General features: G+C 41.7%; 1 protein-coding gene across 7 annotated transcripts in view; it reads right to left on the reverse strand.

The window, feature by feature from the left end:
• Positions 1 to 4,411: 4,411 nt before the first annotated feature.
• The window catches only part of gabra1 (gamma-aminobutyric acid type A receptor subunit alpha1), a 29,975-nt gene continuing 11,917 nt past the window's right edge, over positions 4,412 to 22,469 (reverse strand). For all 7 annotated transcript variants that reach the window (XM_021617487.3, XM_021617484.3, XM_021617483.3 and 4 more), the window contains 6 exons: positions 21,972 to 22,192; positions 20,953 to 21,035; positions 18,809 to 18,952; positions 16,496 to 16,648; positions 8,955 to 9,157; positions 4,412 to 8,478 (listed from right to left, as the gene is read on the reverse strand). In XM_021617487.3, coding sequence (XP_021473162.1) covers positions 8,152 to 8,478; positions 8,955 to 9,157; positions 16,496 to 16,648; positions 18,809 to 18,952; positions 20,953 to 21,035; positions 21,972 to 22,192 — 1,131 coding nt within the window. In that variant the 3' untranslated portion in view covers positions 4,412 to 8,151. The remainder of the gene's footprint in view (positions 8,479 to 8,954; positions 9,158 to 16,495; positions 16,649 to 18,808; positions 18,953 to 20,952; positions 21,036 to 21,971; positions 22,193 to 22,469) is intronic.

The raw sequence follows: 22,469 nt of genomic DNA on the forward strand, positions 1-22,469 counted from the left end.
GCACATGGAAGTCAGTGATTTATGTTTATCATGGGTACAAATGTGATGTGACTAGAATGAAAAGGGCATTTAGTTTACTAAAATGACCCACAGTTGTTGTCGTTTTGACAATAACTAGACTAAATCATTATTCAAAATTACTAAAATGTGACTAAGACTTAAGGATATTTTTAGTTGTTGAATTTTTACCCCTTTTTTCTCCCCAATTTCATGGTATCCAATTGTTGTAGTAGCTACTATCTTGTCTCATCGCTACAACTCCCGTACGGGCTCGGGAGAGACGAAGGTTGAAAGTCATGCGTCCTCCGATACACAACCCAACCAGCCTCACTGCTTCTTAACACAGCGTGCCTCCAACCCGGAAGCCAGCCGCACCAATGGCTACACAGTGTACCTGGCAACCTTGGTTAGCGCGCAGTCACAGGTGCGCGATGAGACAAGGACATCCCTACCGACCAAGCCCTCCCTAACCCAGATGACGCTAGGCCAATTGTGCATCGCCCCACAGACCTCCCGGTCACGGCCGGTTACAACAGAGCCTGGGCGCGAACCCAAGGACTCTGATGGCACAGCTGGCGCTGCAGTACAGCGCCCTTAACCACTGCGCCACCCGGGAGGCCTGACTTAAGGATATTTTTAAGTAAAAATGCTAAGACTAGACTAAATCTAAAAAAGAGTGGAAAGATGAACACTGTTTCCCACACATAATGACAGGAAAATAACAACTTAATATTATTAGATACACACACAGGCATGCACGCATGCACACACCACACACATAAAACACACCCGTTCTCTCAACCTTTCTTCTACACAAAAGGATTACCAAAAGTCACCATTAAGTCCACTTTGAACAGGATGTGAAGTCATCAGTAGGGGACAACTCCTTCCTGTTCTCTACTTATGGCCTGCTTCTCTATAAAATACTTTCTTGTTCTTCATCCCCCCTCTCCTCCATTCCTCTTCCCCTCTCCAACCTCCCCCTATCTCCAGAGCAACATGTCAATTACGGAAGTTGAAACAGAAGCGATGTTAGAGCAGAGGATCAATGCGATCTGCCCTGCGGTCAGGCTGACCCAAGTGACAACTTCAAAAACAAACCACTGGCCCCAGAAAGAGAGAGGGCCTGTGGATTCTAATGAGAGGCACCAAGGACATACAATCTGCTGATGATGTCATTACGGCCTACTGCCTGGAGGCTTAATTCCTGCTCCTCTCCTCTCTGCCCCTCTCCGCGAGGCTGACGAGTCTTGCTGTTGGCAACTTTTTGACTCGTTAGCTGATTGGGAGGCGCTGCAAAGTTCAACCAAGTAATGGGATGGCTATTTAGAGTATTGAATGACGAACAGTATCTCTAATGCAACAACCCCAGTAGAGCAGCTCGTAGGTTAATGTTGCTGTCCTGCACTGCCCGACACATCCGAGTCCAGCATGTCATTTTTTGTGGTATGTACTGTAGCATTATTGCCACAAATTCTAACACCTCTGGGGCTTCTTACTATTTGGGCCGCTAACACATTTATATTCGATTTGAAAGGCTTTAATTGTTGTCATTGTGTGTGTGTGTGTGTGTGTGTGTGTGTATGTGTGTGTGTGTGTATGTGTGTGTGTGTGTGTGTGTGTGTGTGTGTGTGTGTGTGTGTGTGTGTGTGTGTGTGTGTGTGTGTGTGTGTGTGTGTGTGTGTGTGTGTGTGTGTGTGTGTGTGTGTGTCTCTGTGTGAATGTGTGTTATTAATGATCAACATCACCTCCTCTCGGGTAACATGGGTGTAGACGACAGTGTTATCCCTCTGGGGGATTTTGCCATTAGTGTCTGTTCGATTGGTAGAGAATGAGACATAGAATTAAATAGAACCCCTTCTATTTTGGATCAACTTTATAATCAACTCCCGCCATAGGGAGTCCAATGAGCCTAAATCTACATGGATAGAAATCTACATGAATATAGCACCTGTTTCATGCTTTTTCATACATTTCCAAGTCCATTCATTGGTTTTCTTGTGTGCTATCCAAAATGGCAGATGAAACTCCATGAGCTATATTGAACATAAATAAATGTCTGTCCTAATACTATAGATGAAATAGGATCTATTGGACTACCGTATTGGGAGTTTGTATTTCTGTTGTATAAAACAATTGGCATTTCTTTACACATAAAAAGTATAGATAAACACTTTTGCCCCTCAGGCACAAACCGTTTTCAACAGACACAACGCGAAAAGCCCTTTTGTAAGGTGAAGGAATTTAGATACAGTAATGTTGACCTATTCATTTAAATTGATGGGGAAAAACAAATCACAGGTCCAAATACCTGCCAAAGTAATCTTTGATATGAGTGAACAGGTAATGTCAGAGATAGAGAGAGCGAGAGGTCTGGGGTCCGCTCACCAACCAAGAATTTACAACATAGGACAAACACCAAATTGAGACTCTGCATGCAAAATTCTGCAGACTCAACCAAATCATGAGAAAACAACAATATAATTACTTGACACATTGGAAAGAATTTTCCCAAAAATTTAGCAAACTAGAATGCTATTTGGCCGTAAACAAAGAGTACACAGTCACAGAATACCTGACCACTGTGACTGACCCAAACTTAAGGAAAGCTTTGACTATGTACAAACTCAGTGAGCATAGCCTTGCTATTGAGAAAGGCCGCAGTAGGCAGACATGGCTCTGAAGAGAAGACAGGCTATGTGCACACTGCCCATAAAATGAGGTTGAAACTGAACTGCATTTCCTAACCTCCTGCCAAATGTATGACCATATTAGAGACACATATTTCCCTCAGATTACACAGATCCACAACGAATTAGAAAACAAACCCAATTTTGATACACTTCCATATTTACTGGATGAAATACCCAGTGTGCATCACAGCAGCAAGATTTGTGACCTGTGACAAACACCATTGTATATACAACCTATATTTATTTATTTATTTATTTCCCTTTTTTACTTTAAATATTTGCACATAATATGACATTTGAAATGTCTTTATTCTTTTGTAACTTCTGTGAGTGTAATGTTTACTGTTCATTTTAATTGTTTATTTCACTTTTGTTTATTATCAACTTCACTTGCTTTGGCAATGTTAATATGTTTCCCATGCCAATAAAGCCCTTAAATTGAAATGACTTGAATTGAATTGACATAGAGAGTGAGCGAGAGAGAAAGCACTTCTAGGAATCTCAGCACATACCCCTACAGCCGAGGGAATTAAGAGCCAAAGAATTTAATGTGGCACAAGGCGGATTGGAGCTGACAGAGAGATGGCTCATAGTTCCTGGCTTTTCTGGAGCCCAGTACAGGGAAACCATGCAGACAGACAGGCAGGCAGGCACTTCCAGAGAGGGGAGAGAGAGAGAGCATCTCAGCCAACATAAGAAGCCCCACATCACGTAACCGTCTCATACTTTTGAGGAAGCCAACGCACGTTCCTCTGCACCTGAATGTGACGGTGGTAGGGACAGGGGGAAGAAAGAGGATGGCCCATCACCACCACTTGAAAGACGTAGAGGGAAGCGAGCTACCTCCCTCTCTCTGTCGTTATGTGAGGTCTCAACCAATTAACTTTCACTCAGCATAAAACAGAGTCAACAGACAATTTCCTACTGAATTGAAATTAACTTTAGACTCCTATCTTAGACACTGCATATAATAAACTGGTGTTTTTTCCCGACTCTCTCTCTCACACTCAGAACATTCATGGTTAGTGAACGAAGCAGAATATTATTTATATGAGTGTCCCCACGGACTGCTTGTATCTTTAAGAAAGAGACGGGGAGAGCTGTAAAAGGGGGAGTCAATAGCCATTGGTTAGTGTGTTTCCTAACTTCAATGTGCATTAGAGAGAGGAAGAGAGACAGGGACAGAGAGACAGAGACAGAGACAGAGAGACAGAAACAGAGACAGAGAGAAATAGACAGAGAGAGGGAGAGAGACACAGAGAGAGAGAGAGAGAGAGAGAGAGAGAGAAGATAAGGAGGATAGAGATCATCATTTGGATAATAGTAGGGCTCCAGGACCTTCTTTCTGATTAGGATGTTGTTGGAGAGCTTTACAGTACTGTACATCAGTTTAACCAGGGGACATCACTCTGTTATGCATTGTTATTTATGTCAACTTAGCCTTGTCACCAAAACAAAACTACCCCCTGAGACATACCAGCCATAGAAACGTGAGGTGTTATTCCTTCCCTTGCCTGTGCACAATTTGACTTAGTGTCCCTTTGAGTCCCTGACATGTATTTTATGTGTAATAAGCTGCAACGGTCTCACTCTTATGCATTTGAGTTGTCCATTCCCCAAGAGACACATACATGTATGAACTGTCAGTTCTCAAGTATTATCTTTGGTTGTAAAAGTAACAGAAAGCATAATACGCCAAGTCATAAAAGAACGATGTGTTGGCATTTTAATCATTTATTACACATTGATAAAAATGTCAACGTGACCAGGTTTATTTAAAGACGTATGTTGAGAATCAGATTCTACTGAGAGTCATTTTATAACAAAACCAGACATTTACAGAAGATGCACCTTTCCATCCAATCCAACAGAATCCTTCCCCTTCTCCATCATCGTTGTAATTGATCAGCTGTTCCATATCAGTGTGTGTGGATGCCTTTCACCCTCATCCATTATAAATCTGCAACATTTGCGCTTTCGAAAATATGTTTTTATTTCCGATTTAAATATATTTGTATGCCTGATAAATAAATGCACAAGAAAACAACAAACTCCCACAGGCACCTAATATTGATCAAAGACCCAACTTTGAAAAGCAATGAGGGAGGATTCTCGATGGGGGATCACTTGGTCTCCAACATAGGGGATCGGTTTGAGGTGCTTTTACATGTTACAGCTGATGAATGTAAAAAGGAAAGGGGTTGGAAGCTCATGTTTGAAAATGTGCCACAGATTCCACAGCCAGTGCTATGGAGCAAATACAATGCCTTCCTAAATGAGTATGCCAGAATAACAACAAGTGGGGTGGGTCCACTTTCCACTATGAAATGAATTGTAGCTGAGGTTTTCATTTGCTAAATGACAGAGGAACTAACTATCTCTAAAACTAAATTGCTAGCTATGTGGAAAATAAAAAAGTGTATTTATCCAGTCTGCAATTCATCAGTCTCAGATTATATAATCAAATCTGATTAATTTCATCGTCAAATAAAAATGTATGTTAACTTGATATACTTTAGCTTGAGGTTTTCAATTGACTAACTTTATTACCATAACACCCCCCCCCCCACCCCCCCCAAAAAATGCATTCGACATTCAAAGCCATCATCTTTCCATCAACCATCATTAGATTCAGACATGTACATCAAGAAATAATGGTAGAGTAATTCACAATCACTATCAACTATGTGATTACCCAGCAGAAAAAAAGTGTTAAACGGCTAAGTAGGTTGCATGGTTGATTAAAGAGTTAAGCTTTTTACAACACCTTTTTAATTGGACAAACAACGGTCAAAGGAAAAGGTGAATTAACGTGGTGCAAAGCTGTCCTTGTACAGCACAAAGCTGTCCTTGTACAGCACAAAGCTGTCCTTGTACAGCACAAAGCTGTCCTTGTACAGCACAAAGCTGTCCTTGTACAGCACAAAGCTGTCCTTGTACAGCACAAAGCTGTCCTTGTACAAAGCTGACTACATACATGTAAAGTATACTTCTAATGTGCAAAAGGCATAACAATAGGTTGGTACAAACAATATTTATCATTATCTTAGCTAGTATGTTTTATGAAATAGTCATATATGCATTATGTATATTATATATATATTTATACTCTTTTCGTCATGATATTAAACATCCATACAATACGTTTGAATTTAATTATCTATGTATTTATATATTTGTACATTTCACACGGAACTTGTGTTCCTGACGCAGTTTGAAACAGACTACTCTGTGCACGGCAGAGTGAACCTGCATACTGAAAGCCCTCCATCTCCAGGAATGGATTCTGTCTATTGGTCGTAATGCAACTGTCTCTCTCCTTCTCCCTCTGGGAAACACTGACCTTTTCACCCCTGTGCACTGATATACATTACACTCTAGTCTTTCTACAAGGTCCAGAGATGTCATCACCACTGCACAATGTCCAGTACTATAAAACCCATTTACTGTAAAAACACCCCAGCCCATGCTATGCAATACCCCCACTCTCAAATTGGATCATAGATTTCTGAAAGCAAGTCAGGTGCTGACGGCTTGAAAACCACAGAGAAGAAAAAATATAAGCCATTGCTCGTGATCGTTAATCCAAAGATATTTTGGATAACAACAATACACATGGAACTATGACTACAGAGGTCACCATAAAGCTACCATGGATATCATCCCGGACAATGCATGTTTTAAATTCAGATTTTCAAAAAGCCCTTGCTAATCAATATTGCTACATCAACAGAATATGAGAAGGACAATTAACTTTAACTTGCCACCTCTGGGAAAACATTGTCTGTTGGAATGAGAAAATAAAAAGAAAGCAAACATGTTTTCACGTTTGGTTTAGAATCTGTTGGTTCTCTCTGAGGAGCGATTGACATCATGCTACAAAAATATAGATATTCAATATTGTCAAAGAACTACAAGACATTTCCTATGCGCAGAACACAAGCACTAGCCAATAGAGTTGAGTGCCTCCGCCTTCTCTCTCATCAACATCAAGCAGCAACAGACGCAGGCCAAAAAGCAGCCTTCCCCTAACGGCATGTGAGACTGAAGGCAGCGTAGCAGGTGCGTTTTAAGTGATGTCTAAAACATCGGTAACAGAAGATGGGAACTACGGCGCCATCACAGGGTCACGGAATAGAGCAGGATGGAAAACGTAGTGTCATCAATCATGGGAGTAGCCTTTCCTTAGTGGCACTGCTCTTCACTCTCAATGTGTTTGCCACTGCCCGGCCGGTGCAACGCTCACTGCTACCAGCCATCTTAGAAACTTAACAATGTTGCTGACAGTCCTCTGGGCCCTGTACAAATGTCCCTTTAGGGTCTCATCTCTGCCATAGAAACCAGAAACCAAAGTAAAGAATAATAGTGTTTTTTAATTCTAAATATAAAATGCATTCCGACATTTAGACTTCGACAGTTTTACATTCTTACTCATTACTATCCCAGACCTGACACATTGTTGGTGTCAGTACGCACATACACACAGCTATGGAATTAGTTGAATATATATATTAACTTATACTTGATAAGTACTTGATAACTTGATAACCACTGTCAACGTTGACCAGCGACCAGTGGAACACTGACTTGGTAAGAAACAGTCACTTTGGAGTGAACCAGTAAATACTCTCTTCATACAAACTATTTTCAATGTTTCAGAAACAGTTAAAGAAAGAAAATATTTTTTTTGCCAGGAGTTGTATATGTATACCATTAGTTACTCTTTGAAAAGCTTAAACATAATGTTGACATCTCTAACACTTGATCATATTTACAAAACAACTAAATTCATGTTACTCCTAATGTTGCACATAGAAACAATAAAATAATTTAGCCTCTTCTAAAATCGATGAATGAATGATGTTGTTTCCATTGAGACATGTTTTATTGCTATTGCTGAACCCCTATCTCAATTCTTTCAACAAAAGGAAATGAACAAACCCCAAAAACATCAACTACAGAGAATAGAGGAATATTTGATGAAGATTGAAGGTAGCATTTTGTCACTGATATCAAACAAACTGGTCCATCGGTGAAATAAATGTTGATTGATCTTTGAAAAGAAAAATGCCCAGTTCATGCAAAAACACAATTTTCTTTTACAGTGTTAAAAATGTAATGCAAAACAACAACTGAACATACATCAGAAAACTAAAACAAATAATAGATCCTTAATAATTGTTGGGCTATGTGCATTTGTAGAATAGCATTCTCTTGTGTATATCATATATTATTTATAGCATATTTTCTTTAGTAGCATAATCCCTCCCCCCAAAAACAATTCCCATGAAATAGTCACCACATTGATCCTAAGACCTTTACTCTTTTCTATTTTTTTTTAAATCTTGGAAGGTATTTGACATTAAAGCAATGTGGCGACTGGGAATTCAACCAGCATGAAAACCATGTTTTCAGAAAATAAACATTCGGGGAAAAAATAATTTGATTGAGATTGAGATTAGTGGGATCCTGGGGTCATACCCTGTAATTTAGGCTTTTTATTCAAGTAGGTTGCCCAGTAGACCAGGTTAAAGGTTCCAAAGAGTAACGGGAAGGCTATTCTGGCGATCCTGTCGATCTTGCTGACGCTGTTGAAGGTCTTCTTGGCCTCTGGTGGCTTGGGCTTGGGCTCTTCCTTGGGCTCAGTGGGGGGAGGGGGAGCACTTTTGGCAATGGTGGCCAAACCAGGATCTCTGGCAATGTTTGGAGCGAAAGCTGTAGCAGTGGCGGCAGTGTAGGCGGTGGTGTTGTTCTTCTTCAGGAGGGACTCCTTCTTCTTCTTTTGCTGCATGAGAGGTAAACAGACAGTTCCTTGGGTTAGCTTATGAGAAACCAACCAACAAAGCACATTGACAAGCAAGCAATTTACATTTTGGGACAACCTTTACAGATAAGTATAACAAAACATGGCAAAACATTGTGTGAGAGTTTGTCTAATAGCACTCTCAGTGTTGTTCAGGAGAAGCTGAAGACCACATAGTAATGTAGATCTAACTGCACTGGTGACACAGTGATGACCTGAACACTAAACTATTCATGTTTTTGTCATGTCCCATGAATATCATTTCCACTGAGATGAGCAAATGGCATAAAACCAACCCTTGATGTTGTGCTCCAACTGACTGCTCTGGTTTTAGGTAGAACACTCCCGATCTTGATGTTTAGAAACAATTTGAGTTTTTAAAATCTTAATATGTCACAAAATACGTCTTTTTTTTTTTTAAAGACAATATATTTTATGGGGGATAAGAGGAAGAACACCTTCTCTGGCACCACACTTTTTCCATCCCAGGCGTAGCCCCTCTTTGTGAAGTAGTTGACTGTAGCAAACTCAATGAGGGCAGAGAAGACAAAGGCATAGCAGACTGCAATGAACCAGTCCATGGCTGTGGCATAGGCCACCTTGGGAAGAGAGTTCCTAGCACTGATACTGAGGGTGGTCATGGTCAGCACAGTTGTCACTCCTGTATGGACAGAGAGGGAGAGGGAGAATGGGTTACTTTCTAGAACGGAACAAAGCATGTGCTTGCTTGTTTTGGTTTCACATTGGTTACACACTGTCCAATCTAGCACGTGTGGGCATTTACAAAATGGGGATGTTCTGGTCAAATTAAAACACACTGTTGTTGACATATGTAACACTGCACATCTTGAATCAGTAACAACATAATTGGTCACTGGGTAAAATTGCTTAAATGGATGAAGCATGAGCTACCATTATGTTGGCATCCTGAACATTACATTTTGATTAGCTGCCGCAAAGCTGGCCAACTTCTCCAAAGCATCCCTGATTCCAACTTCATGCATTACATGAAAAACGAGGCTGCAGCCCCAGAGAAATAGGAATTATCATGTAATGCCGGTGGAGACATCATTTAGTTTTGATAAAAGCACCAAAACACATGCGTTTCTATTTAAGCCTGCATAATACCTGCGCACGAAAGGTTGGATGAACTTAAATACAGAAAGAGGGAGGGTGTTAAGCCTACAGGGTTATGTGAGGTCATCGTGTACTATAGTTGGGGTTTGTTAAAGCAGAGGTGAGAGCAGGGCTGTTGGAGAAGAGAAGCAGGTCAGGGGATGTCTGTCGGTGCATTGCTCACCCACACGGACTGCTGCAGATGTTTACACCACAAAACAATAACAGCCCAGCGGCTTACACAGAGAACTCAGCTGGGGCCAAGGCAATTCAAGGGACAGAAGGAGAGACTGGTCATGAACTAGCCAGTACACAGTCTTCCTCCACCAGCCCTGTGTTATACTGCAATGGTACTGGCTAAAACAGGTATATAGAGAAAGGATAGTGTTAGCCTTGTCAGCAGAATCAGAATCACTTATTCACGAATTACATTTACCCATACCTAGAATTTGACTTTGTGAATAGGTGCTGCCAGCAATAGACAATGTACAGACAGGATACAGACACACAGTCAAAAAAGTCAACATACAGACAATACTGTACAAATACAGTGGACATAAAACATAAAACTCTGGAGTATACAGTAAGCTGAACTCCAACATACGCTTCTAAACTACTGTTGTCTCTCCCTACTCTGCTCTGCTTGGATGACTGTGTTGACTGAGACCGAGATGGAGAGATTAGACAAATCAGAGAATCAACCTGGTGTTTTAGAGATAGGTTAAAACTCAGTGACTCCACTGACCTTGGTCCTGTGACTTGGTTTGACCTTGGTCCTGCGACTTGGTTTGACCTTGGTCCTGTGACTTGGTTAATAGACAACCTTATTCTAATTAATCGTACTTCTTTTTAATTACTTTTGTTGATGAGAATAGAAAAGAAAAATGTTTTTCTCACAGTTCAATGCATAATTATTCTAGACTTCACAAAGATATTACAAACAAAATGTGAAAATAATTTTCCATGTTGGTGTGTGAGGCTCTTTGATGTATATTTAACTCTTATGACCTTACTAAATAAAAAAATAAAAAAGTCAATCACAAATGAGACAGCACACGCACGCAATCTCAAAGCCACAAAAGCATCTGGCAGTGGAGAGGTTAACGTTCTCCTCGGAGCTCTGAATGTTATTGTTTGCCATCAGAATGATGAATTCTCTCGTTCCGATGATGTGACGATGACTCATAGTCCTACATCCCATTCACGCTCATTCTATTCTGATTTCATAGAGTTACATGAGGCTAACAAAGTGATGCTAATAAGACAATCACGTCAGCAACAAATAATAAAATCAATACAAAATTCAAATGTCCCCAAAATATGCATGTTCACTCCATTTGTAGAGGGACCACTAGATTTTGCAGATAGCCTTGTATAAGGCCAAGCTATGATATAATTTCTACTCGACTAGAGTAGTATGACAGGGGTGGAATTACTTTGAAAGGTCATACTACTATCAAGATGTCTTTTCACTGCCATAAAAACAATCTTGATCGACCTCAGACACTTTCCTTTATTGTACGGTGTCAAATCAGCTTTCTATTACTGTCATCATGTGGGTCCATCATGGGCTTAGAGTGTTTTTGTGTCTGGACAGGGCTTTACAGTAGAAATAGCTACGTGCTGTGAAAGGCAGCGCCCCCAACATGACATTATCCCCTCAGCAGCTCAGTCACCTCAGTCTGATCATCACTGGCTGGATTTCCATGCTAGGAGATTTGCCGGGGGTGATTAGAAGTTGAGGTCTCCTACACGCTACCCTACACGGTCTCCTACACGCTTTGTTAGGAGCTCAGCTGGGAATCCATAGCCTGCAGGAAAACACATCACAACCGCATCTAACCGTGCCTGAAGATTTGCGCGGGGGGGGGATTGGATGGATACGTGGGTTTGGGGAAGTGGGAGGGGCATGCGACAGCCAGTCATGAGGCTGGTTTAAGACAGCAGCCTCCATCCTTCGTTACCCCACCACACTCTTTCCCACTATCATAAATAGAGACAGCAAGCTGTGTTGCCATGGAAACAACTCGCCGGCTCTAACTTTGTTACGTCTTCACAACCCTTCCCCCACCGCCCAAAAAACAAGTGTTAAAATCCCAAATGATGCATGGAATGCAAACAAAGTCATGTGTTGGGCATGGTAACATTTACTTATAGAACAGAGAAACACTGTTCAGTATTCAGATTCCTTCTCACCTAAATGAGCACAGCCACTGAATCATTACATTACTCTATTTGACCAGTTGGACTAATAGGCGTGGTGGCCCTTACTGAACAGAGGCGCCCATCTAGAAAGTTCTGTGTGGATTAGTAGTTGTTTAGCTCAGTTTTTGGTATTCCTTCCACTCAATTTAGCTCAATGTGCAGAAGCACTGCCACTTGATTCAGATCAACACATATTCTAACAAGGTTTGCCTCCACACACACAGTAGGTAGCAGGGAAGAACATTTTAGAGATAACGAGTAATAGTGTCTGTCGGTCACACCGGTCACACCGTTGGCTGATAGAAAACGCTGTCTCAAGGAAATCATGGATGAATCATAACAAATAAATCAACTATATCAAATGAAATCTCAAATAAACTCATATTTAACTTCTTACCACTCCCAGCAGTGAAGTGCTCATCTCTATTCACCTATCAGAGAAGCCTGCTGTGTCAACCTTAAGACTACTGCTTTATTCATGGCCTTATCAATAACTAAAACGTATTCTGCACATGTCTAACCATGCCAGTGGCACACAGCAACCCAGAAGATGTTGTATAGCGGTACTCTGAGAGTGTTTACTGGGGGGAATGTTGCAAGAAAGACATGTGCCAGCATCACATCTCCATAGCTGACTGGTCTACCCACCCACAGTCACACACACACTCTCTCTCTCTCTCTCTCTCTCTCTCACTCAACTCACTCACTCACTCACTCACTCACTCACTCACTCACTCACTCTCTCTGGCTGTCTTCACTCTCTCTCTCGCTCTCTCTTTCTCTCTCTCTCTTTCGCTTCCATTGTACCTTAATCAGCAGATACATCAAAAAGCAGCTGGGCACAGCACAGCCAGTACATACACTGTGAATGGCTTTAAGAGCAGGGAAGAAAGAGCTAATCTTCTGAGCACCGTTGACGTCTATGACAGCCACAGAGAGAGAATAAAGGACAGGGTATTTGCTCCAAAATGTAATATAATGTAACATATTCATACAGTTTTCCTTTCAGAGCCATATAATAATTACCATATATGTATTTTATTTTATTGGGATGATAAATAAATAAATAAATAGCAAATAATTTTTACACTGCAATAATCTGGCTCTGAATTTATCTGCCTTCTTTAATCGTAACAACGACAAATAGATAACCCTACCTAACCCACTGCTGTGTTTTTAAATTGCCTATTTATCTAAAAGGGAGGCTGTGTGTGTATACTGTGTTTTCTCACTCACACGGAACCTATTAACCAGGAGGCAATACATTACAATATCTTATGTTAGTTAATATGACTTGATGAGTCAAATACTACTACTCTAATTTCACTCATTATTTCTTAATGTCTTGAACAAGTTACATTTGAAGAGTTGATAAGACATGCTTGTTACAAACATCAGTATAAAACACTAGTACAGATACAGTATAGTACAGTATTGAACATGTACAGCTGATTATTGGAATCTTAAATTCAACTGTCTCAACTGAAAAACAATCAATAAGAATAACAACCATAAATAAGCTGTTTGTCAATAGCCTAGGGTTGATCAATCTAAGTTACATAACAAAACGATCCCCATCAAAATCTTTCAGTTTAAGATAGAGATACGGTGCCTTGCAAAAGTATTCATCCCCCTTGGCATTTTTCCTATTTTGTTGCATTACAAGCTGTAATTTAAATTGATTTTTATTTGGATTTCATGTAATCGACATACAAAAAATAGTCCAAATTGGTGAAGTGAAATTTAAGAAATAACTTGATTTAAAATAAAATTAAAATAGAAAAATGGTGTGTGCATATGTATTCACCCCCTTTGCTATGAAGCCTCTAAATAAGACCTGGTGCAACAAATTACCTTCAGAAGTCACATAATTAGTGAAATAAAGTCCACCTGTGTGCAATCTAAGTGTCACATAATCTCAGCATACAGTATATACGTACACCCTCAGAGTCAGCAACATCACCAAGCAAGCGGCACCATGAAGACCAAAGAGCTCTCCAAACAGGTCAGGGACAAAGTTGTGGAGAAGTACAGATCAGGGTTGGGTTGTAAAAAATTATCAGAAACTTTGAACATCTCACAGAGCACCATTAAATCCATTATAAAAAAATGGAAAGAATATGGCACCAAAACAAACCTGCCAAGAGAGGGCCGCCCACCAAAACTCACGGACCAGGCAAGGAGGGCATTAATCAGAGAGGCAAAGAGACCGACAATAACCCTGAAGGACCTGCAATGCTCCACAACGGGGATTGGATAATCTGTCCATAGAACCACTTTAAGCCATACACTCCACAGACCTGGGTTTTACGGAAGAGTGGCCAGAATAAAGCCATTTCTTAAAGAAAAAAGTAAGCAAACGCGTTTGGTGTTCTCCAAAAGGCATGTGGGAGACTCCCCAAACATATGGAGACGGTACTCTGCTCAGATGAGACTAAAATTGAGCTTTTTGGACATCAAGGAAAACACTATGTCTGGCACAAACCCAATCCCTCTCATCACCCTGTGAACACCATCCCCACAGTGAAGCATGGTGGTGGCAGCATCATGCTAAGGGGATGATTTTCATCGTCAGGGACTGGGAAACTGGTCAGAATTGAAGGAATGATGGATGCGCTAAATACAGGGAAATTCTTGAGGGAAACCTGATTCAGTTTTCCAGAGATTTGAGCCTGGGACAGAGGTTCACCTTCCAGCAGGACAATGACCCCCAAGCATTCTGCTAAAGCAACACTCAAGTGGTTTAAGGGGAAACATTTAAATGTATTGTAATGGCCTAGTCAAAGCCCAGACCTCAATCCAATTGAGAATCTGTGGTATGACTTAAAGATTGCTGTAAACCAGCGGAACCCATCCAACTTGAAGGAGTTGGAGCAGTTTTGCCTTGAAGAATGGGCAAAAATCCCAGTGGCTAGATGTGCCAAGCTTATGGAGACATACCCCAAGAGACTTGCAGCTGTAATTGCTGCAAAAGGTGGCTCTACAAAGTATTGACTTTGGGGGGTTGAATAGTTATGCATACTCAAGTATTCCGTTTTTTTTTTGTCTTATTTCTTGTTTGTTTCACAATAAAAAATATTTTGAGAGTGGTAGGCATGTTGTGTACATTAAATGATACAAACAAACCACCTGAAAATCTATTTTAATTCCAGGTTGTAGGGCAACAAAATAGGAAAAATGCCAAGAGGGTGAATACTTTCGCAAGTCACTGTATTGCGTCTCAATCCACCGCATCTGGCAGTGTAGCACTTCCACATCTGCAGTGAAAGGTGGCAGAGTTAGAGTGGTGTTTGTCAGACCGTGTCACTGTCTCATCACGAACATGATGGTGTTCTCTGGGACTCGTCTGAAGGTAACCAGTTCCGGATTCAAAAACTAATGGAAGTATTGAGGTAGTTTTGTTCCTACCTTAAAAATAGATGTTCAATATGTGGAAAAATATATATGTGTATATATTTCCTACGATACCTCAAAACCTTGCTTCTTATGATTAGTTGTTTTACTGTCCTTTTTGTCATTTACTGTAATTTGTGTGACTTTTATGGGCTTTAGTAATAAAGGCCCAAATCAATATTTTATCAAATATATATATATATATTTTTTTAGATACCTAAAGGGGTCCTACAATTCTAAATCAAATTCCTAAATGATACATAGTATAACCATCTTAAAACAATTCCATATGTCAGTTTATGCATCAAGGTCAACCTCATTCCCCTACTCTTCTCTCTGCCATGTGATGAACAGCACCAGGTAGGCAACAGCACCACAGGAACCCTGCAGCAAACATAGTACAGGCTGGGACTGGTGCTGAAAAACCCTCTTCCTTACACTCACATAAAGGCTGTATTATGGAGCTCGGAAAGCTCTTTTAATAAATACTCGGCCAAGGGAGACACTGGGCGATGCGCAGAGAGAGGATAAGGTAAAACAAGGACAACCCAGCTAGACAGTACTCTGCTCTGCTAAGGAGAAGCATGCTTCAGACTGACCAACAAGAGTCTTCCTTTTGAATGCTGTTGCGTACGAGCTGACACACACACAGCACTCTCTCTCACACACATGCATATCCACAGTCACAGCCACACTCAGCCAGCATAGAAGTTGAAATTCCACTGTGAACAGACAGTAACACTCAGCCAGCATTGAAGTTGAAATTCCACTGTGAACAGACAGTAACACTCAGCCAGAATAGAAGTTGAAATTCCACTGTGAACAGACAGTAACACTCAGCCAGCATTGAAGTTGAAATTCCACTGTGAACAGACAGTAACACTCAGCCAGAATAGAAGTTGAAATTCCACTGTGAACAGACAGTAACACTCAGCCAGAATAGAAGTTGAAATTCCACTGTGAACAGTAACAGTAATAAGATAATTCTACCAATCTGGTTTATTATACTGACTTTAGAAAACCAACCAATGTGAGTGTCTGATACTTTTCCTTTGCTTCGACACAAACTCATTCATTGATGGGCGACAGACTTACTCCATCAAAATTGAGATAAAGTGTAGTAATTGAATCCAGAGCTACATTTGAAGGCACGTTAGTAAGGCAATGTGACGAGGATCACTCTGTTCCCATCACAATCTCAATGAAAGTGTAGGTCTGCTGTGGTTAGTTACCACTGAGTGTATGTCAACTGGTTTACGTTTGGCATGAAGTAGTAGCGACTCACCGAACACAGTCCTGGCTGGGACGGACTCTCTGTTGAGCCAGAAGGACACCTGGGACAGGATCACCGTCATGATGCAGGGCAGGTACGTCTGGATGACAAAATAACCAATCTTCCTCTTCAGGTGGAAGTGTGTCGTCATGACAACATACTCTCCTGTTTTTCAGGAAGGTGGGACAGGGGGAAACAGAGAGTTGAAAAGCATGAGAAGGGACTGTGTCATCTGAGTTGGAGAGCCACTTCATAGAGCTCTAGTGCTCCTGTGAATCCTAAATATTTGATCTGATATACTCCAAAAATGTGTGAGAGTGCAGTTCTTCTCTGCGTCAACGTACCCCCCTTCCAAAACACAAATAAAAGCCAATTAGAAAGAAAAGATATGGAAACTAATACATCCAATCAGTCTATGTAGTGTGCTGGTTTTGTGCACTCCATAATCTTCAGCTGTCGTGTAAGACTATTAAACCATACCGAACAGGAAGTCTGTCTATGTGTGCTTTGTAGAGGTTAGTCATGTTATGGACATGGAGTAGTTTTATGGCCAGACATTTATTACTATTGTTTAGGTCTCATTTATCAACTAATTCAATAATGTGGCATGGAGTTAGTTGATAATAACCCAATTCATCGATGCATTTAGAGCAATACCATATTGAATGCTCTGCGACAGCACTGGGAATGACTTATGTCAGTGTTACCCAACTGGCGGCCGCGGGTGGATTTATTTGAAATATGTTGCCAAGTATTCCCACACAGAGAGAAACGTGATTGTATACAAATGTTTGCAAGGTTTGAAATTATTATGTTTTAGTCAAATATTAGATTTGTTTGGGCTTCTTGCAGTCAACTTGCATACAAATGATTTGGAATCATGTTTCCGGCCCCCGACCATCGGCTGAAGAAAACATTGGCCAGTGGCTGAATTGAGTTGATGATCCCTGACCTAGGTAGTAATACATTGGCTCTTTATGTTTGACAGAGATTTAAACAAAGGAATCATTCAATGGTCATACAACATTAATTACATTGGTTTTTGGTAAATCAATGGTTCCTCAGAATTAGCATATATAATTGAATGAGATAGGCATTGACACTATCAAACACAGACCAATACAGAAACTCAAATCTACCTTTCGGCCTGCAGTGAAATGCACTGTAAAGGGGTCACCGATGCCAGTATCAATGTACCAAAAAGAAGGTAAAGGATGTGATGCCCACAAGGGAAATGACAAATCTGGGACATGTTCTCAGAGTAAGCCTACAAACACAAAGCAATGGAAGTGAGAGAACAGAGAGGGAAGTTTAGTGTAGGTACCCACCACATGACCAAAGGTATGTGGACACCTGCTTGTCGAACATCTCATTCCAAAATCATGGGTATTAATATGGAGTTGGTCGCTCATTTGCTGCTATAACAGCCACCACTCTTCTGGGAAGGCTTTCAACTAGATGTTGGAGCATTGATGCAAGGACTTGCTTCCGTTCAGCTATAAGAGCATTAGTGAGGTCCGGCACTGATGTTGGGAAATTTGGCCTGGCTCGCAGTCAGTGTTCCAATTTATCCCAAAGGTGTTCGATGGGGTTGACATCAGAGCTCTGAGCAGGCCAGTCAAGTTCTTCCACAACGATCTCATCAAACCCTTTCTGTATGGACCTTGCTTTGTCTCTCTCTGCCTCTGTCTCTCTCTTTGTCCATCTCTCTCTGTCCCACTTGCTTCCATCTCCCTCCCTCCCTCCAATGTCTGCAAGCTTTACACCACTCCAGCCGACACTTAGCATCGCGCATGGTGATCTTAGGCTTGTGTGGGGCTACTCGGACATGGAAATCCATATTATGAAGCTCCCGACGAACAGTTCTTGTGCTGACGTTGCTTCCAGAGGCAGTTTGGAACTTGGTAGTGAGTGTTGCAACCGAGGACAGACAATTTTGACGCGCTACATGCTTCAGCACTCGGCAGTCCCATTCTGTGAGCTTGTGTGGCCTACCACTTCACGGCTGAGCCGTTGTTGCTCCTAGATATTTCCACTTCATAAAAACAGCACTTACAGTTGACTGGGGCAGCTCTAGCAGGGCAGTAATTTAACAAACTGACTTGTTGAAAAGGTGACATCCGATGACGGTGCAACATTGAAAGTCACTGAGCTCTTCAGTAAGGCCACTCTACTGCCAATGTTTGTCTATGGAGATTGCATGGTGGTGTGCTCGATTTTATACACCTGTCAGAAATGGGTGTGGCTGAAATAGCCGAATCCACAAAATTGAAGGGTTGTCCACATACTTTTGTAAATATAGTGTACTTTACAAGGGAAACAGACCTGTGCTGGACTGGACAACCCCAGAGTCCACGCTTTGCCCCATCAGATCATACTGGTTGAGCCGAGAGCCATCTTCAGCCACCACAACAGACTGGGCTGCCCCTCTCGTCCACACGTACACAACCTCAGCCCTGGTGTAAGCATCTGTCAGGAAGAAGAGAGAGCAGTGGTGTGTATTCATGGCTGGCAAGGAGAAGCAGGCTTCCCCCCCAAAATGACCAAGAAATAAACATAAAATAATTCATATTTTGTTTGTGTTTAATATTTTCCTTCAATTCGCAAGAGGCTGAATGTATCTCACCAGAGAAAAGCATCTGAGCAAGTGAAACAGCGCCCCTCTGTCTCTGTATGTGTAGGCCATCTATTTGATGCTGTCTGGTCAAAAAGAGTATGACATTGTTGCTGCCCGTAGCATTGAATGCAAAATACAAAATAATAGCCAATCAGCGTTGCGCTCAACTGTGAATGGCCCTGGCGAACCAAAAAAAAGCCAGTTGGGATTTGGGATCACTCCAATCACATCACATCGAGAGCAATACGTCATTGACAGAAACATCTCGTTGTGTTGTTGTCCTCCGGTGGCTAGCAGGTTAAAATGGTCCCTTTCCTAAATTTGCCGTGTATGGAGATAGGGATTTGGACTTGTGGTTTTACTTAATTTTCCGTACTGGCCAATGATTATAACGACGATTCTGATCCAACCATTAATTCATATACTGTGCCTCTGGCCTGAGAGGATGGAAGTTCAAAATGTAGCTAGATGTAAAAGGCTAATGTTAACTAGCTAACGTTGCCCATATAAGGAAGTTAGGCTAGCGAACTAACATGTTAGCCAGGTAGCCTAGGACAACAAAAACTAAAAATATGTTGAATATGACAGTCATAGACCGTAGGGGGAGTCAACATGGTTTTCCTACTTTCACGCACACACACACACACACACACACACACACAGAGAATTCATAACCATGGACATCCACAACATTTTTTAGGTTTCCGTTGATTAGACTAAATAGTTTTTGGTGCCTTTTAGTTGTCATTGTATTCGACCAATCAGAGGTGATTCGATGATGATGAAATGTTGAAGTTGAAATGGTGCTGGATTAGTTGAGCTAGATCCTGTTTCCTTTGCGACTTGCGGTAAAACTCTGTGGTTCTAAATCAATAGTTGTTTAGTAGTCAGAAAATGTGGGGAACATTAACTTATCATGCTGTAGGCCACGTAACTGTTCGTTACATGCAATATGCTTTGTGGACTTCACAGGGGTTGCTCTCCGGTTTTGTGATGAAACAAAGGTGTGGTTGAATTTATTCTGCCACTGTGTGTTCTTACTGTCTCTGCCTTAGGCCTATCTATATATCACAGTGGCAAGGCATATGAACTAACAGGTTGTAGAGAAAACAACGCAATTATCACAACACATAGGTTGTAATATGGCTTTTTTTCTGTCTTCCCCAGTGATTTTACCCACGCACCGCTACTGAGAGAGAGGGAAAGAGAAACAAACAACATCTCAATCTGACTGACCTTTAAACAACCAAGTCAGATTTCTTCCCACCTGGTGACCCAGCCAACACGTAAAGTGTTGCTTCAGCACTGTTGAGGATTTGTACTGCAAAGGAGCCTCATCAATGAAATATTCAGCAAGCCAGTTTAAAGTTGAGAGTTGGTCTTTATTCAAGGTGTGTTATTCTGAACAAACTGACTCATTATCGTTGGGCTCCTACTCTCTCTCTCTCTCTCTCTCTCTCTCTATTCAAAGGGGCTTTATTTGCATGAGAAACATCTGTTTACATTGCCAAAGGTAGTGAAATAAACAATAAACAAAAGTGAGAAGACATAAAACATCAACAAAAAACGATTTCTCTCTCTCGACTTCTCGAGGATAATTTGGGGTCAGAAGACCTGGCAGCAATGACCAGCTGGCACAATGGAACTGGAAGTATGACAGGGAGTACTGCCTCAGATAAACAGAGGTCTACAGTATGCTGGTGGGTCTTGGTGGGGCCTGGCAGGCCTGGGAGGCCAGGTCCTGCCTGAAAATAGCTGTTACGCCACTGTCAACTCCTATCAGGTACGAGTACTGGGCTTCCTGTTGGAAGGGAAAGACAAAGAGAGCGAGGGAAAACAGCGAATCACTCACAGCTGCCGAACTTCAGTGGGCAAGCATGGGCATCCATGGGGAAGTCCTCCAGGTGCATGGGACACTCTGCCCTTACGGTCAGTCTGGAGGGAGGGAGGGAGGGAGGGAGGGAGGGAGGGAGGGAGGGAGGGAGGGAGGGAGAGAGAGAGACAGAGAGAGAGAAAGAGAAAGAGAAAGAAAGAGAGCGAGAGAGACACACAGAGAGAGACACAGAGAGAGACACACACAGAGAGAGACACAGAGAGAGAGACACACAGAGAGAGACAGAGAGAGAGAGACACACAGAGAGAGAAAGATAGATAGAGAGAGAGAGAGAGAGAGAGAGAGAGAGAGAGAGAGAGAGAGAGAGAGACAGACAGACAGAGACAGAGATGAGAGTGAGATAAGATACAACAAAGGCCTTTTGCAAATCTAATTGAAGGAATGGAGGGCCACTGCTGCAAAGCTCTGAGCAGCAGCCTTTTCCTGACAGCACAGTGAAAAGGGGAATGTCAAACGAACCATGACATGTCACCCATTCGTCATCTCTACGACATAAATATTAACTCACACTGCGTCCTTATCTGCTAATAAATATGTTAAAGAATGTTTTATGGCCACCCTCTGTGACCCACATGTTAGCTCCATTTTGTGGGCCATGGAAATTCACATCTGGGACCATTATTTATGATGATTCAGCTCAAATGAAAACTCACAGCGAGCCTCCACTCTACCACTCTAGTCTACACTACTCACTCCACTCACTATGGTTCTTGGTGCTCTCCACTGCCACTCCCTTTTAAGGATAAATAATTTGCTGGATACCAACTGTATTTTCTAGAGCATAAGTTACAAAAACATTATAATGTACTGGAATCACGATCATCATGAGACTGACAGATGTATGCTTATTATCTGTAGAGAAAACCACGTTCTGCTTCCCAGTGAGGATTTCCACTTTCAGTGTTAAAAATACCTCTTCCTAAATCTAATATGAAGAAAGCAGACTATATCCCAGTTGAGAAAATGGTTTCTCTCACCTCATAGTATAGAGCAGAGTTCCCTCCTCTGTGATTCGTAGGAGTTTGTTGGGCATAGTCATGTTGTGTGCCACAGACTTCTTGCCATTGTGAAAGAATGTGTCAGGGGTCCAGATTTTACTGGCCATCAGGTTGTTCAAACGGAGAACCGCCATTGGCCCTTTAAATTTTAGCCGCTCGTCCTTCCAGCTTTGACGGAAGAACACATCAATGGTGTATTCCTGTAAGAGAGAATGCAAGATCAGCACCTGGAAGAGGTAGGTTGTCCTGCCCTAATCGTCCTACATCTGCCAGACATGTTACAGACCACATGCTGCTGAGTAATGCACACGCCCACTTTTCACCACTTTGTTTCTCTCTCACGTCACTCAGGCTTCCATGTAGCAGCATTGGTATATTTGTCCTGCTGGTGACTGTCTTGTCTTGTCAAGGAAGAGGCTTCAACAAAGGTAGGTCTATCTAACTGGTGGAGTGGCTTCCGTCTCTGTCTTCCAGCTT

This window comes from Oncorhynchus mykiss, chromosome 10 (genome assembly GCF_057628025.1).
Source record: "Oncorhynchus mykiss isolate SJ-2025 chromosome 10, ASM5762802v1, whole genome shotgun sequence".
Taxonomy (NCBI): domain Eukaryota; kingdom Metazoa; phylum Chordata; class Actinopteri; order Salmoniformes; family Salmonidae; genus Oncorhynchus; species Oncorhynchus mykiss.